Consider the following 18,319-nt stretch of genomic DNA (forward strand, 5'->3'; position numbering starts at 1 on the left):
TGTGGACTTAGACATTTCACAGTCGTTAACTCTAAGCGAAGCTGTGGAAGCTGAGAACGCGAACAGGTTCAGTGCTGTGATTCACAGAAGGAATTCTCTTGTAAAGCGTGCGAACAAGGAGTCTACCTTTTAGCGAGAGATTTTAACGCTTCTCGCTTGGATTATTGATGTTCATTTTCAGAAAATTCGTGCAACACGAGCTTGGGTAGCAGACCGAAGAAATGTTGGAAGGACTAGCTGATCCGGGAGGTGGAATGGTTCAACGGCGGGGAGCAAGATGCTGCGAGTAGGTGTCGCTCTGATGATGCGTTCATTGATTTTCCATGGGAGGCTGGCTTTTTCATCACGACAGGGTGCTAATGGTTTGTGCCGTCGTCGCAACTCGAGTAGCATGCAAAATAAAGATGCCGTCAGCGCGTACGTGAATTCTTACCGTTTAAAAAACTCCATTTTCCATTACATGACTTTAGAGATCTCTTTTTGTAAAAAAAATATATAGAAATATCCTTGACGCTCTTCTTGTATGATATGGTAGTTTTTCTTCTAAAATTAGGACAAAGGATTGTGTAAGCGAAAGCACAGCGTATAAAAAATTTCAGTATCGGAAATTATTATAGAAATAATATTTCTGTGAAAATCTCACAATCAACTTTTCCTTTTTTCATGTCTCATATAATAAGCCAGATATAATGTTTAAGCTTTCACTAAAGCCTTGATTTTCTGAACCGACGCGTGAGGTGCGAGGTGCGCCTCACACAAATCCGGACTACACGAGAGATAGTGAGTGGCTGGTTTCTGCAGTTGCGGGTGCGCCGATGTCGCATCTCGCAGTTACAGAAACCACTCACTAACTCTCCTGTAGTCCGGATTTGTGCGTCGGCTTACGTTGACCCGTGACAAACATCGTGTACTGAAAGAACCTCACAACAGCAGAATTCTGTCGTCGTAAATACCTTTCCCGGAGCCTTCGTGTCCCCCATTCCATTATCTGACTTCACGTGCGTTTCCAGGTATAAATGAAGGCAATAGCACGGCATTATCTGGCCAATATTCACAACTCAACTGTATTCTGATGTGAATAATGAACATGACTGTTGTGCAACCTACCATAATTGACACTGCAAATAGTTTCATACGATTGGCAATAAAATGCTCGTGATTCGATGCCCGACAGATTATGTTGTGTCCAGAGCAACTTCGTTTTTCCTGTTCCCTGTCGCTCCATTACCTCGTCTCTGCTTACAAACCAGACAGAAGAGGCATAAGATCCCGAGAAAAAGTTCGTAACGTCCTAGACAGCTGACAGTTCCAAATAATTCCTAACAAACCAAACATCGTGTGAGACTGAAAATCTCGAGAAATACGAGGATCGTTCAGATCTTAAATACTTGTACTGTTTCCTTAACAGTACAGAGGACATGATATTGTGTGATGGCCGTGCTGGCAAATGTAAGTATAGGGTAAAGGTTGGTAATATTGTGATAGTTTTTTTTTATCACAATTTTACTAAGTGAGAGGAAGATTTGTTTTTTGCGTCAACGTATTAAGGGAATGTTCGTGGACAAGTTGCTACACAAAAGCGGTCCTTCTCTCGCTCAGTAAAGCTGTAATAAATTCTCAAAAAGAACGATCACAGTATTACTCACATCACAGTATCACCAACCTTTCTCTAAATGTATTCATTTATAATATAAATCTGTTTCTGTACTATTCGCAAAATAGTCTTATTCAAATATCAGAAGATTTCTCATCTCGCCTATACTTCACTAAATGAAAGGTCTACCTAGTTCAGAATAAAATGTTATAACCTCAAATATTTGTTTAATTTTGCGAGTTCACTAATCATAATTTCTACAGCTCTTGCTAAATGTTTACCCTTGAATTTCATATCGAGGAGGCCGTGAAATAATATGTCTTAGCAACCTACTAAATATTTTATTCATAGTAATACAAGCAAACTGTGCCCTTTTTATTAATATTATTTATTTATTATTCGCGAAATAGTCCTATTTAAATACGACACGGCTTCCCACCTCTTTGGATAGGAATGCGAGGGCCGTTGGAAGTATGGCCGGTCGAACATCAAACAGGAATGAAAAGTATAACAGGCGGTTTATCATGATGTTAGGTTTTGGTTTACTTTAAGTCTTGTCTTTAAATTCTAATACTGTATTTTAAAACTTTCATACGTCTCACTATAGTGGAGTGAAATACATAAATTGTATGTAACCTAAAAACACTAAGAGTGACGCCAGAGCATAAAGTTATGTAAGCCATTTGCTTTTGGCATTATAAAAATTGATTCAACCTTTAAATGCCTAATTTTGCCACAAACTAAAACGATCTAAATAATTGGTTTAACTGCAAGCTTCCCCTCCACATTCTTCGGGCTATTTGTCTGAACAGAAAAATATCGAGTGCCATATTAAAAAAAAATCAATACACCTACACACATGCACCCATAAATCTACATAAGGCACTGTTTCAACTTTGGGCTTCGTGTGGCTGAATTCGTTTTCGCACCATAGCTTTGATGTAGATTCCCGCGTCGTAAAAATGCTTACCTAGGGGTTGGAGACAATTCTATTATAATTAATTCATTCATTGATTTAGTGTTCTGCCCAACGGCAGGTCTTTCACTGCAAACCCAGCTTTCTCCAATCTTTCCTATTTTCTACCTTCTATCCATATATCTTAATGTCGTCTATCATCTGATATCTTCTTCTGCCCCGAACTCTTCTCCCGTTCACCATTCCTTCAGTAGGCAGTTTCTTCTCAGCCAGTGACCCAGCCAATTCCTTTTCCTCTTCTTGATCAGTTTCAGCATCATTCTTTCTTCACCCACTCTTTCCAACACAGCTTCATTTCTTATTCTCCCTGTCCATTTCACATGTTCCATTCTTCTCCATATTCACATTTCAAATCCTTCTATTCGCTTCTCTTCAATTCGTCGTAATGTCGATGTTTCTGCCACATACAATACCACACTCCATACAAAGCACTTCACTAGTCTCGTCCTTAGTTCTTTTTCCAGAGGTCCGCAGAAAGTGCTCTTTTTTCTATTAAATTATTATAATTGGTGGTACACTACCGACGTTGATTCACGTGGCCATAAGTGATGGTAATTCCTGGGACCAGCGAAAAGTCTCACTTCGAACGTCGAAGCTGTCAAAGTTTTGTGGCATGAAGACAAACGTTTCAGTGCAGGAGAACACAAGTTAACAGAGTACGTATTCCATGTGCCATAACACTTCACAGCCGCCGGGATTCTGTTTTCATTTCCAGCCAATATTCTACGACGACAAATAATCACACGATCTCACATGTGGCACACGATCATCCTCTTTACAGACGTGTGTCCTCCTCGTACGTTACTTTACTACGTAGAGTATGTTCCCTCTTGCAGGCATAACAGGAATAATTTTTACTTCTAGAAAACGAGGACGCTAGCACCTCATGAAGACGGCGACGAGGAGAGATGGGTTACTTATGTTGCGTCACGGGATGAGAGCGGAGAAGTGCAGATGTGAGAAGCTACAATGCACAAAAGTAAGATTTAAGGTACGTCAGAAAGGATTGAGGTTGAATTATCGCGTACGAAGTGGAGCATTGGGGAATTGTGCAACAAGAGAATAACGTTCGTAAGATGACTGATGTTAGAGCATTACATCCTGACATCATTCAGAGCGGAAGATTAGGCAGGAGGATTCACAGTGCACTCACGCCAATGTGATCTCAGTTGTGCGTACATAAGGAATTGTCTTCCGCGTTTCATACGGTAGTAACTTAGATTTTAGAGCAACAAATATGCGGCTTCTCTTTCGTTTGATTTCTGACGGAAACTTAAGCATACCTTTTCTTGTCCAATGTTCTTCCAAGTTCGAGGTTGGTTATCTACAAAATGTCAGTTTCAGAAAACACGAAATTTCTCTCCGTCCATTAATTTGTTTTCTGGTTTTAAAATGTAATCACATACATTGTTATTATTATTATTATTATTATTATTATTATTATTATTATTATTATATTCCGTTTCACCTTCTCGGACGAGAATGATATAATACTTTGGTTGCGTTCCATGTGTTGTATTGTGAATTAGTTCTGCGCATCTTCACCGTGACATCAGAGGAGGACTAGAGAACAGCTCTCGGTAATGAATGAAGGAGACAGCGGTAAACTCCCGTTTTCTTGCTTTGACCGATGACGGAGCCATACATTGGATGTTTCTAGATCTGCGCGCAATGTAGGCCTTACGGAGGTTTCATCTGATTCCTGATTTCAAATGAGAGATTATAAGAGACGTACGGTAGCTTAGTTTAAAATTAAGTGACAATGAAAAATTGTATGCAAACTTACATTGTCTGTTTTGTGTTTACATATAGAGTTTTGGTCATGTGAAGTAGTTCACTGCAAGTTTTGAAGAAGTTTTAAAATTTGAGATATTGAAAATAACCATTTTATAATACGATGTTGCACTTATACATCTTGTGTTCTAAAGTATTTTACAGATTTAATATCGGTAGGCCTACAGGCTAAATGTAAAAAATTTAATGTGCAAATTATAAAATACAATCTAAATTCAAACAATTTTACGAATATAAAAAGGTCAAAGTCTTGAAACTTACAGTTTCTCCCATTAAGCTTGCTCACCCAAAATAGTTTTTTTTTTCTTTCTTTCTCAGGCCCCAAATGAAAAATACCCAGCATTGTTAAACAAGTCGAAAACTCCTGCCGCAAGAAATTATAAAGAGAAAACCATCCAGACTATGTAAGTTGAGGAGGAAGTTTACAACAAGAAAAAAATTGACGAAAAGCAAATTATGGAGAAAATTGATAACATGAAAAGTACTAAAGTAAAGTAAAACTCTGACATAAATCAGACAAGCCTAAAATGCTAGTCGTTAAATTTATATGTAACCTAAAATATTGTACGCACACGGAGTTTCTTCACGTAAATTAAATATATAATAAAATACATCATAGAATCATTTTGCTAAAAATATATTATTTTAAATAGCAATAACAAAAATAAACTGACAGAATTCCAGTTATCTCAGAATCAACATTTGAATAGTCCATTACAAAAATTGATCATGTAACATTTTGTATTTGTAAAACGTATACAACTCCTTACAATCAAGTTCTCATGGATCTCGTCTTTCCTCGTAGGATTTTCTAGCGCGAATTTGCATAAATTCTGTCGTATTAAACCGTACAAATAATTACGCTGAGCTAACGAAGCCTCAAACAGGGCAGACTACGATTTTTCTTAGTTTACACTTTGAAGTAAAAGTATATACTTCTTGTTTTGCATATAAATAGTGGTTTATACTACGAATTCTATCACAAACTAAACACGGCCTTCCAGATCAACTTTCTGCTACGCAGAAAAGAATTTACTATGGGTTTTTATACATAAAGACTCTAGTATAGCATTTACTTCAACTTACCAGCATACCAGCCTATGTTTTTCCCAAAACAGCTAGGAAATGTTTCATATAAAACAATTTTTATCTAGAAAAGGAATATCTTGAGCAGTAGTATAGACCACAACAGGAAGGAATAAGTACAGTACATCTGTAGTGGTTGTTGACTGATAAAGAACGTACTTTGTACTAAATGGCCTTCATAAGTTGCAAAAACAAGCTATTAAAATAAATGAGAAGCACTTCATGTCCTGCTGTAGCATTACATTATTGCTGTTACTGTCAATGATGATGCGCCACTGTTGAAACAAATTTAATATATTTTTATACAAAGGAAAGTAGAGTTTTAGTAATAAATACACTGTATTGCATGTATTGGTATCGGAAGCATTCTTACACAAAACAGCATTGTTGCGAACGAACAACAGCACAAGCGCGCTGGTCGCCCATTCAGGCGGATCGGGTTCGATGAAATTTATGGCAGACGTTGCAGAGGGTTTTTCTCGGGGTACTTTCGTTTCCCTCTATCATTCCACCAACCCTATCCACCTCCCCCTCATTTCATGTATCATCTACAATAGTAAAAATAGGCTGGGGTGAAGCTTTGGGGGTAGTAGGGGTTTCCGATGCTGACATAGCAAGGGCTGGGGGCTCTAGGCCCCTGGGGTTGCTTTTTCTTGCTGGTTTGTGTTACAGACTTTTAAAATGTCACTGTTCAGTATTGGAGCAGACAGAGCAGTATCTTAGGGGGGGTCATGAAGAAATCTTGTTTGGTCCCCATCAATTACACTTCTTATGCTAATCCACGGCATCATATGAAATAGGATTCGTTTGTAAAATAAATATTTTAAGTTAACTTATGCTTAGTGCGCAAGTTTAAGCAACTGCTATGTAAAACATAGTGATAATGTTTTATTGCTTTATTTCGCACATTTGGCATATCTTCAGTTTTCCCTGCCATATTATATTTTCATAGCTTATTTAGCATCTTTGTCGTGCTGTCAGTGTTTACCTTCTGATCCTACAGCTCGTTCGCACTTGGAACTGGACCGTCTCAAGTTTAAACAGCCGCCTGATTTATTAGTATGTTGGCTTCCCCCTCAACAACAATGCAGCCAATCAAACGCAGAAGTCACTTCGTTGATACTTCATTCGTTTTATTTTGACTGGCAACACTGATATGACTGGATAAACGTGTGCTTTCTATTTCACTGTATCAGTTTTGTCCCGTGACTGGAAATATCCCGCACAACGAAAATTTTAGACACATGACAGGAATACTTTATAGCTAAGAGTCGAATTCGACATTTTTATATTGTGTAAGTATTCTTTGCTATTTCGTACACTACGATACTACTGCAATATAAATTATCACGTCTAGACCTTTTAAATGTTATTATGTATAATCTTTAAATAGTAAATCCCGAAAAGCTTCTTGTATCTGTATTTTAAGTGACAACGAAAGAGAAAAGAACAGGTCTTGTTTTGATTTTTCATGACGATCAGCTCTGAAATACGAATCATTCAAGGAAACATTGCGGATGAAGAATTGGTTCTTACAAGCTGCAGTGCCGCGCTGCTTCATGCAGTGAGAATGTTGAAACGTGCAGCCCAGTACTAAGTTATGTTTTACAATACAAATCTCTGCTCAAAATTATTATTATTATTATTATTATTATTAGCAGATATTATTACATACATACATACAGTCCACAGCTGTGGAGTAACGGTCAGCGCTTCTGGCCGCGAAACCAGCTGGCCCGGGTTCGAATTCCGGTCGGGGCAAGTTACCTGGTTGAGGTTTTTTTTCCGGAGTTTTCCCTCAACCCAACACGAACAAATGCTGGGTAACTTCGGTGCTGGACCCCGGACTCATTTCACCGGCATTATCACCTTCACATCATTCAGACGCTAAATAACCTAGATGTTGATACAGCGTCGTAAAATAACCCAATAAATATATATATATATATATATATATATATATATATATATATATATATATACATACATACATGTGTTCTGCCCAAGGGCAGGTCTTTCACTGCAAACCCAGCATTCTCCAATCTTTCCTATTTTCTGCCTTCCTCTTAGTCTCCGCATATGATCCACTTAATGTCGTCTATCATCTGATATCTTCTTCTGCCTCGAACTCTTCTCCCGTTCACCATTCCTTCCAGTGCATCCTTCAGTAGGCAGTTTGTCCTCAGCCAATTACCTAACCAATTCCTTTTATATTATTATTATTATTATTATTATTGGTCATTATTATTATTATTAGCAGGTATTATTAGCCATTATTATTATTACCACTACTACTGGCAGTTCTGGCAGTGGTAGATAGGAGTGGTTGTATGTTGAGTGCAGTTGTGTTGGTTGTAAATGTTGTGGTTGTGTTGGCGACCGTGACGTCTGCGTTGGTGGTTTTGTGGTTGTGGTGGCGGTGTTAACGATTGTGATAGTGCTGAAAGATGGGATGGGTTCGTACGTAACTCACATGGAGGATCAAGTAATTAGAACTGCATACACCTGGTGCAGCACGTCGGGCTTCCGGATAATCCACCACGAAACCCTTTGAAGGAAATCAATAGCGGCCGTTTTCAAAAGGGTGCCTGCCATTGTCTTCAACCGGTCTGCAGCATCACCAGCATAAGTCACTCTGGCGATGAGACTGGTTTGGTGGGAAATTTGCACATTGAGGAAGCCCAGTCCAAGGAGACACGACTCGATCCTGGGAATGAAGATACTGTGGAGAACATTTCCTTCCGTTTCTTGATTGACTCTGTCTGGTACTGAGTGGCATGCTCCAAGTTGGCCCTGGGACAGATGCGCATTTCCTCTCTCGATGTGCCAACTCTACCCCTTAACTGAACACAGGTAGCCTACTTGTTCTTCAATGGTGGAAGGCGAGAGTTCTCGCTGTGTATTTTAAAATGTGCGCGCAGCTTTACTTCAGCAATGCATGGGAGGAGAAACATGTTTTGTGCTAAGTGAAGGCCCTCATGACATATGTAACAGATTTCTCAGCCTTATAGGCTTTGACGGCAACAACTTCGATCAATTTCACTATGCTGCCATCTAGCTACTACATAAGAAGTCTCGTTTATAACTCTCATTTGAATTGCATGGAGCAACTGTACTTCCATCTAGTGGCCGTTCCCAATCGACGGTGGCGATCCTGGTGGTTGTTCTCTTTCACATGTTACCGTTTTAACATAGAACAATTAATTTATTTTCATTATCACGTCCTAATAATTATTATCATAATTTTAATAGTTGTATCATACGTGATAATTGCAATAGTCTTTAATAAATATATTAATCGATTGTATTGGATGGCCAATCTGTTATATATGTGATCAGGGGTGAAGGGAAGACACAATGCTTAATATGCCTAAGCCAGATTGGGTTACGTAGTCATTTTCAAAAACCACATCAACAAGATTATGGTGATCATATACTCTCTGGCGCAAAATGTATGTATGCATGCATGTTCAGTCTGTGCTGTTCATACTCAGCAGTGCATCTCCCCTTCACACAACACGCAATATTTCTCCTCCCAGTCACTATTTAAATAATGCAGCGCTCACTGCACTTGGCACGCCACTGGGAACTGCACACTCGACCGACGCGGCTCGCCTTACATTCAACAGAAGACAAGCAGCTGTTTTCAGTAGGACAGAGAAAAGGAATTGCTATCTCTGCCCTAGGAAACAGGCTTCAATCCTGTCCTTCAGGTTATTCTGCCAACTTCATTCCATCCCTGCTACTGACTGATGCGATCCTTATGCATATTTCATTCTACCAATATTCATACTAATCTTCTCTTCGATTAACATCCTGTCATGTAAACATTTGGTTTCAAGGTAATGTGTACGAGCTTTGAAGATGTTCGATGGAAATGCTAAAGACCGTGCGGTGCGGCGGAGGCGATTGTCGCTCTTACACAAGCGTATTCTCTTTACTAGACAAAGGGCGCCTTGTGGCGATATTCGCTAGCATTAGGGAAATAGTCCTGGTGTCAAGTAGCAAACGGCTGATATATAAGAAGTAATATGTAATATATATGATAAATATATTGCTTACATTTCAACACATTGCAACCCAAAAACAGCGAGTGTTCATATTGAAGTCAATCAAGAATAACTGAACGGTGCTACTCGTGATTCACTGAAGTGTAGTGCATTAAAGTAGTTATATTCCTACATTCATCTTTCTTATTATATTTCTGTCAGCACGATAGCTACATCATTAATTTGTCAAGAAAGGAAACTTGACGTTCTGCAAGAATTTAAAATTAAACCAGTAACATCGATAAAATAAATAGATTGAATTGAGGAAACATGCCTAGATCACGTCCAGCTCTGAGTTACCAGCACAGCGACTGACTGCCAGGCGGCATCAGAGTGCTGCTCAAGACCGCGCGACTTACGACGAGTCGAAAGGAGCGCATTCTGTTGTTAAATAACATCCTCCGAGCACAGAGTGAAGATTCATTCATCTTTTTTTTTTTCAGTACATATAATCTTTTCGCTGTAAGAAAAATCCTAATGTAAACAATAGCACGTGATTGAAGTGAGGCTTCATTGGCCACCGTTTGGCGCCATAGATTCTCAGTACGTGTTCCCGCCTACTGCTGTACATTCTGTTTCATGTTAAACATTTCCCGTTACTCATCAAGTAGGCCTAACCTCACTACTACGCATTCGTTTGCTTAGGAAACATTTACTTTATAATTACTACAATTAAATTATTTTCAAGTCTTATGTCTTCACAATGGACAGTTGATGATACAGAAGCCATACTTCGGTACTACGTGCTTACGTCAGCATCTACGAGCTCAAGTGACGCCAGCTTGTTACAAGAACAGACTACCTCGGTATTACTGTTGGTATTCATCCGCGTTCATAGTACATAACAAAATATAAAAGTAGCTTTTCTTTTACACAGCGTTTTACACATGAGTGAAGTTAAATGTTTCATCGTATTTAACAACTAGAATTCAATTTTTTATTTCCAAATAATACAAGATTATGGTTTCCAAATACGAACTATATTTTCCTGCGTCATGTAAGTGTTTCGACTGGGAGCCAATCACGGGTATGACAGCAACGTGCTTATGTTTACATTAGGATTTTTCTTACAGCGAAAACAGTATAGGTGGCATACCGGAAGCCTGGTCCACAATAAACCGGGAACGGAAACGACAACGAGAACGGAAAAATTGTTAAAATAAATGTATTTAAATGTGAGCATTCACAATTAACGAGAAGCTTATCGGGAACGGGAACGTGAGAGTTGGCGAAATTTTAACTTTGCCGTTCTCGGACCCGATCACAGCCTATTAGATTTTTTATGTTGTCATCATAAAGCTATTTGGTCGTCGTATATTTTGTAACAAGGAGGCCGTGATATAATTTCTTCTTCATCGTTTGAATCACTGCCTGCTGGATCGCGTCCTATAGCTGCGTAAACTGCCTGTTCAATCAAAGTTATTTTGCCGTTAGGTGGCACGCAGTGCTCACCACTATCAGAGCAGTGTAAAGTTACTACTTCCACCTAGCGGCTACTCGCGCATAAGCGTTGATTCGGCAGGCAGTGTAAGCAGCCATAGGATGTGATTCAGCAGGCAGTGGTTTGAACTCTATTTATTTGTCTATGGATTGAAGTAATCCAGAAATCTCTTGTCCTTCAGTAAAGAAAAAAGCTGGAATTTGTAATAAGAAGTACTCTCTTGATTCTTGAACTTATTTTTACAGTGTATTTTTTTTCCTTTTCCTGCAAACTTCAAATAGAATGTTCATTAATATTTCATCGTGGTCGCCGTCTATTTATGCTCGTTGTCTTTGAACTTTGTGATCCGTATGTTACACGAAACAAGAAGCAGCAGGACATTTTCCTGAAGCGTTTGCCTCGTGGTTCCATTTCATATCGTGCAGTAATATTTTATATACTTGTTTTTGTCGGTTTTTAACGACGCTTTATCATTTAGTAGGCTATTTAGTGTTGATGGAACTTATGGTAGTAGCGAGATAGTACTTTGCGAGATGAGGCCGAGAATTTATCATGTAATGATCTGACTTTCCCTTTACAGTTGAGGGCAATTTCAGAAAACAAACTCAACCAGGTTATCAAAGCAAGCGGGAATCGAACCCACTTCGAAGCGCTGCTTCGGATCAGTAGGTAAAAAAAGATTATCGCCTGAGTTACGTTGCTCCGATGGCATTTAATTCTTACAGTATTCTGTCGATGGTTGAAGTTGACTGAATGATTTTGATTTTTTTAGTTCTGATTTGTATTTCATATGCTCGATTAGTTTGGAATTGACTTTGGAATACTAGTGATTGCTGTAAAGACAAACGCCGCACTCCTGCCAAGCAAACGGCATACAGGACAGAGTGCTGCACGTTAGCCCACCGCGCCACACTGCCAGCTCGCGCGCGTCAACAGGACCAACACTTCTGACGCGGCCGCTTCATAGCCCATAGCACTGGGCTTCGAAGTCCACCGCACTGCACTGACATCAACTCACCAGGTGATTGCATTCTACTATTATTTTGAATGCACGCATTGGTTGTGTTTTCGCTTGGCGTGTGGCCAGTGGATCGGAGACCAACTACACGTACCTTCGTGTTGTATTTCTGGCAGCCTTGACTGATCCACGCGTTTTGTAATGTCCACTGGAAATCCCTGCGATGGCTGAGTAGTCAGACCTTCAGCCTCTCACGCGGGCTGTACGGGTTCGAATCTCGGTCAATTCTGGGATTTTTATTGAAAAATGGTCCGGTTTCGAGTCCCGGTCGGACCTGGGATTTTTCATTGAAAAATCACACTTGCGGCGGACAGGGTCGCAGTTGGGGTTCTCCCGTTTCCCCATATTGTGTCTAGATTCCATCAACATTACTCGCCGGCTGGCGACGCACGGAGAGGACTGGCCTAGGGACGAGTGAGGTTATCCGTTCGAAATCTGAGTATGCACTTTCTAAACCCAATGATAATAAATTAATTTCTAATCCTATTCATGCCCCTAATCATGAATTAGATGAAATTGAAATTAATATACCTCTTATTGTGAGCAATATACAGAATTCTTGGACCTGTATTGTAACGCCTAACACAATGTTAGTAAGAGCTCTCGATTGCAAGACAGTGAACTATGATCGCTGCTAAGACGGAAGGTTATCCGTGATCAAAACATTTTCTTCCCTCAACAATAAAATCGTAATTCAGAGACATTGCTGAAACTGTAGAATTTGATTTATTTCTGCCTGGAACCATAATTGGTCCTGTAGAAAGTTTTTGCCAGTGAACAAAATATGGATATCGGAAGAAAAACAATTGGAGGTTGACACATTGAAGACATTAAGTTACTTTTAAATACTGATGTGTTGAAGGAGAATAAAAGACTTCTTATTGACAATCATTCATCAGAGAAAGATACCCATAACAGTGTTATCAGTTGGTTAATGCAACTGCATTATAACCAAGTAATGAATTAACAGTTAAAGCCACTCACTGATGCAGCAGACGGCCAGCAGGCGCACGGGCTCGTCGGGGGGCTGGCACTCGGGGAAGAAGGGCTTCAGCACGTACACGCTGAAGGTGAGGGCCACGATGGCCTGCGAGCACGGCCGCACGATCATGCACTCGATCCACAGGCGGATGAACGCCATGAACGGGCCGAACGTCTCCATGATGTAGGCGTAATCCGCGCCGCTCTTGGAGATCATGCAGCCTAGCTCCGCGTAGCAGTACGCGCCCACCTGCAACAGACAGACGTTACATCAGTTTCTACTAAAATAGAATTTGGTCATTTAATTTTATTGTTTGTTACTATTTTTAAGTTCTATCAGATTTAATCATTCTTATTCATTCAAAACTATGTCATGTTAATGGGATGATATTTCTTGTCATAGTATCTTTACAGTTATAAACAAGGTGTTTGTGCGATAAACGAGATACCATTGGTAATATCACAGAGTTATCGTCTTGTTGATAATTTGCAAGCGCTTAGTGACTGAATTATCCAAAGAGATGGAAACTCGCGTAACATCTGAATAAGGCTATTTCGCGAATAATAATAATAATAATAATAATAATAATAATAATAATAATAATAATAATAATAATACAGACGATGACTATGCCTCCTCTATGCTTTTTCTTAATATTCGCTCAGACTTTATAACACCATTTCAAGCGATTTTGTGCATCAATCATATTATGGCGATTCCGTTAAACTTTCAATAGCAGATACTGATTATTCCCGACACATATCTTTCTTCTGAAGTCAGTTTCAGGCCTATATCCGCACCATTAGGGCCAGTAAAATAAATAAGCCTATACCACGCATCCAACCAACATAGTGCACAATTCTCCCATATTTCACCAACAATTTGCTCTTGCAACTTCTTTTGAACTTGAAAGTGTTACGTGACTATTCAGTTTTAGCTCAACTCAGAATTCTAAAATATGTACAACATGGAACAGTTGGGAACTAGTACGAGATTTTGTATTGATTGTATAAGATCATACCTTGCTGCGTTTTTTTTTTTAAGATGACTTCTCTGAACTTTGCGATAACCGATAATAATAATAATAGTAATAATAATAATAATAATAATAAACTCCCAACAACTAAATCGATAACAGGAATATAAAGTTGTCACGCAAACCTGCGGCAGATAAATGTGGAGTGTTAATTTTGGCTGCACAGCCAGCTTCCGTCGGAAGGTCATTGTGAACGGCGCGTGAGGAAATAAGGCTGACAATAAACTGCTGTGCAAAGTGCAAATAAAAACGTAAGCCTGCCGCCACTGGCTCGCTGGCTATCTGACAGTCAAAAGGTAGGCAGGCCGATCAGCAAGGTTAACGGAGCCAGCGCGAAGCGATAAGAAAGCCGTGTGCGAGCGTCACGCGGGTCGTGACTTCAACGTCCGATATTTGAACGTACGGAACCTGGATCAGAGGCAGAATCAGTCTGAATCATGTTGTGATGGTGACGAGACAAACAGACAACAAAATAATTAAATGCAACTATACGTCGAGGGTCATTCGTTCCGAAGTACATAAAATAGACAGGAAGTCTATGAAATGCGAAGATAATGCAGCAAGAGGAAGATTGTGGGACAGGGAAGGCAGAACGACGTCCACATTACAGTCCATCAAGACTGGGCAGAGTTAATTGATTACGTTGAAGCCGTGGGCGACACAGCAGAAAAATCACCATCAATAAATTACAAGAATCCAGGTGCTTGCATCATCTTCAGGGTCCTTGGGCACACCAGACACCGGCGTATGCATACATACATACATACATACATACATACATACATACATACATACATACATACGGTCCACACCGGTGGAGTAACGGTTAGTGCGTCTGGCCGCGAAAACAGGTGGTCCTGGTTCGATTCCCAGTCGGGGCAAGTTACCTGGTTGAGGTTATTTCCGGGGTTTTCCCTCAACCCAATATGAGCAAATGGGGATAACTTTCGGTGCTGGACCTCGGACTCATTTCACCGGCATTATCACCATCTCATTCAGAAGCTAAATAACCTAAGATGTTGATAAAGCGTCATAAAATAACCTACTGAAAATACATATATATTGTATATTGTTAGTTTATTTAACCTATTTACTTTTTAAAGCTTAAACTAACGTAGCCTAACGTAAAATTCCTTAGAAATTGTTAAATAGTATTTACATTCCAGTGAGGTATGAATTTGTCTTTTGCTTCCAAGCTTGATTATTTTGAAATTTAATTGGTTTTATGAATTTACACAACTCTTCAGTGCATGTGGTCATCTGCCTTCTCGTCGTCTTACGCTGCAGCTTAATATATTCATTTCGGTCTATTTTGCTATAATTTAACGGAATGTGAAGCCACCGGCGTGGCTCAGTCGGTTAAGGAGTTAGGTACAGCTTACAGCAGTAAAATTTTGGAAATATTCAACATTTTTTCCTCCATTACTGTATCGTCTACAATAATGAAAATTAGTATGTGTAAAACACTGTCCTTCTGTTATATCAAAAAATATTTTTACGGTTAAAAAAATTAGATTTTTTTTTTTCAAAATTCAGTTTACTGTGCAGTGATGAAGCGTTTCCCACATAACTCAAAGACTATCCAACATTCTGTGATGAAATTTTTGTGTGTATTTATGGATGTCATATCTACAATATGATGCAAGATCACTTCTCTATCTTTGATAGATTGTCGGATAAAAAATAAATTCATTTAAAAATGGTCCAAATATCAGTATTTTCACCTAACACAAAATAAAAAAAGTTATTTATTAAGGAATATAGCTGAAAGAGCATGATATTGTAAACATGAGTTTCAGCAATAAAATAAAAGAGAGAGAACATGAAAAAGTTAACAAGTTTATGAGTTATGAGGGAAACGCTTCATCACTGCACAATGAACACCACCATTATGAATTTTGAAAAAAAAAAAAATATATATATATATAATTTTTTTAATCGTAAAAATATTTTTGTCACATAGCAGAAGGACAGTGTTTTACACATAGGCCTACCAATTTTCATTATTGTACAAGATGCAGTAATGGAGGAAAAAAATGTTGAATATTTCTAAAAAATTTTGCTGCTGTAAGCTGTACCTAGCCCTTTAAGGCGCTTGCCAGCCGGTCTGAAGTTGCGCTCGGACGCGGGTTCGATCCCCGTTTCGGATGATTACTTGGTTGATTTTTTCCGAGGTTTTCCCCAACCGTAAGGTGAATCCCAGGTAATCTATGGCGAATCCTCGGCCTTATCTCGCCAAATACCATCTCGCTATCACCAATCTCATCGATGCTAAATAACCTCATAGTTGATACAGCGTCGTTAAATAACCAACTAAAAAAACAGAATGTGGTCCACTGTTCGATCCCCTTTTGTAGATATAAACATTGGATCTTCTGTTACGTGAAATACAGTATATGAAAGTAAGCCTTTAACCTTCCATGACCTGTCAGCATAGATTACTGCCCCGGGTTGGATTGTAAAAGCGTCTGTGGGGTGAACGAGGGTGGTTCTCTGCTGTATTTGAAGTAGCCAGTATGCTGCCTACAAACTAAATGTACCGCATGTAATTTACGAGGGTGGGGGTATGTCACTACAACTTTCTTTTTTATGAGAATACGGGGTGCGGTTAAAAATTTGAAGTATGCGAAAGAAAGGAAGATATGTGTACTGGTAGGATCTAACGACACAACATCATGCTACGGTAGTTGGAATACATACACATAGCCACCTTAAAAGCCCACGAGTCACAACTGCATTATGCATTACGCGTAATGCGATAACTGCCTCACACTGGCATCCCCGTGCCGTGGTGATGCGACCACATACTCTTACTATGAATCCATGGCACAGCGACAACTCGCATCTGAGTTCATATTGCTCCCTGTGCGATAACCATACATCTAATGATGCGACCACATAATATGGATGTCACTTCGTAACAGAAATAGTTGTTATTTATGCCCAACCCTGTTGTTAATTGAACTGAATCCAACCGTCCGTCGTCGCCCACAATGAGGCGCAAAGCTTCACGGGGATGACGTATACTTCCCGTTATGCATTGCACCCGTCTGGTATCTGTATCATTTTGCCAATGGTATTACCATTTAAAAAGTTGAAATAATTTTATTCTGTATGGAAATTAGAACAGCAACTTCGGTTTTCTGACTTGGCATTGTTCGTAGTCTCAGTTAATATTATGAGAACAGCCATTTCGTAGTAATAGTACCTGAAAAGATACTATAAATGCTATGAAGAGATTCTAGGAATGCTGCTTACTTCTGAAACACCCGCACTGCTTGTCAACCAGATCGTTGTAGAATTAATTGCTTCTGTGGAAAATGTATCAAGCAAAAGCGGGGTTTACAACTAAAGCCGTTAATCTTTGACGAAGAGGAACCCTTGCATAGCTGGTCCGTCTTACTTGCTGGGATACGAAGAGTGGGACTATCCTGCTAATAATGCGGAGACTTCAACTGAACCGTCACTGTGTGTTTCAGATTTTTTACCAACAATTGTTATATTTCATAGTCATCATTCCCGTATAATTTGTCTCGCAGACACAAAAACGACCGAACTCCGTTCAATAATTGGGAAGAAATCGCTGTACACACACAGGCCGACGACGAATCCAAAATCACTTCTTCAGTATTATCAAAGCTGCAAATGAGGATTTCTATGTTATCATCATAATACTGTACTTTACGCTTCGTAGGGCAACAAAGGGTTAAAAAGAACTTTCAGCTCTCTCATCTTTATTTACTTACTTAGTTGCTTACTTACAAATGGCTTTTAAGGAACCCGCAGGTTCATTGCCGTCCTCACATAAGCCCGCCATCGGTCCCTCTTCTGTGCAAGATTAATCCAGTCTCTATCATCATATCCCACATCCCTCAAATCCATTTTAATATTATCCCCCCATCTACATCTCCGCTCCCCAAAGGTCTTTTTCCCTCCGGTCTCCCAACCAACACTCTATATGCATCTCTGTCTTCGCCCATAAGTTCACGAGACATAATCGTATACTTTGTCTTTTCGAGATTTACTTCCAAATCAATCGCGTTACTTGCTTCAAGTAAAATTTCCGTGTTTTCCCAAATCGTTCGTGGATTTTCTCCTGACATTCACGTCATCCGCATAGACAAAAAGCTAATGTAACCCGTTCAATTCCAAACCTTCTCTGTTATCCTGAACTTCCCTAATGGCATATTCTAGAGAGAAGTTAAAAAGTAAAGGTGATAGTGCATCTCCTTGCTTTAGCCCGCAGTGAATTGGAAAAGCATCAGATAGAAACTGGCCTCTACGGACTCTGCTGTAAGTTTCACTGAGACACATTTTAATTAATCGAACTAGTTTCTTGGGAA

General features: G+C 39.4%; 2 protein-coding genes across 4 annotated transcripts in view; one reads left to right on the top strand and one right to left on the bottom strand.

Moving 5' to 3' along the window:
* The window catches only part of Atg9 (autophagy-related protein 9), a 204,820-nt gene that overhangs the window by 112,219 nt on the left and 74,282 nt on the right, over positions 1–18,319 (top strand). The gene's annotated exons all lie outside the window — the stretch shown is intronic.
* The window catches only part of LOC138697496 (large neutral amino acids transporter small subunit 1), a 111,580-nt gene that overhangs the window by 89,982 nt on the left and 3,279 nt on the right, over positions 1–18,319 (bottom strand). For all 3 annotated transcript variants that reach the window (XM_069822785.1, XM_069822788.1, XM_069822786.1), the window contains exon 2: positions 12,943–13,189. In XM_069822785.1, coding sequence (XP_069678886.1) covers positions 12,943–13,189 — 247 coding nt within the window. The remainder of the gene's footprint in view (positions 1–12,942; positions 13,190–18,319) is intronic.

The sequence above is a fragment of the Periplaneta americana genome, chromosome 4 (genome assembly GCF_040183065.1).
Source record: "Periplaneta americana isolate PAMFEO1 chromosome 4, P.americana_PAMFEO1_priV1, whole genome shotgun sequence".
Classification (NCBI taxonomy): Eukaryota; Metazoa; Arthropoda; class Insecta; order Blattodea; family Blattidae; genus Periplaneta; species Periplaneta americana.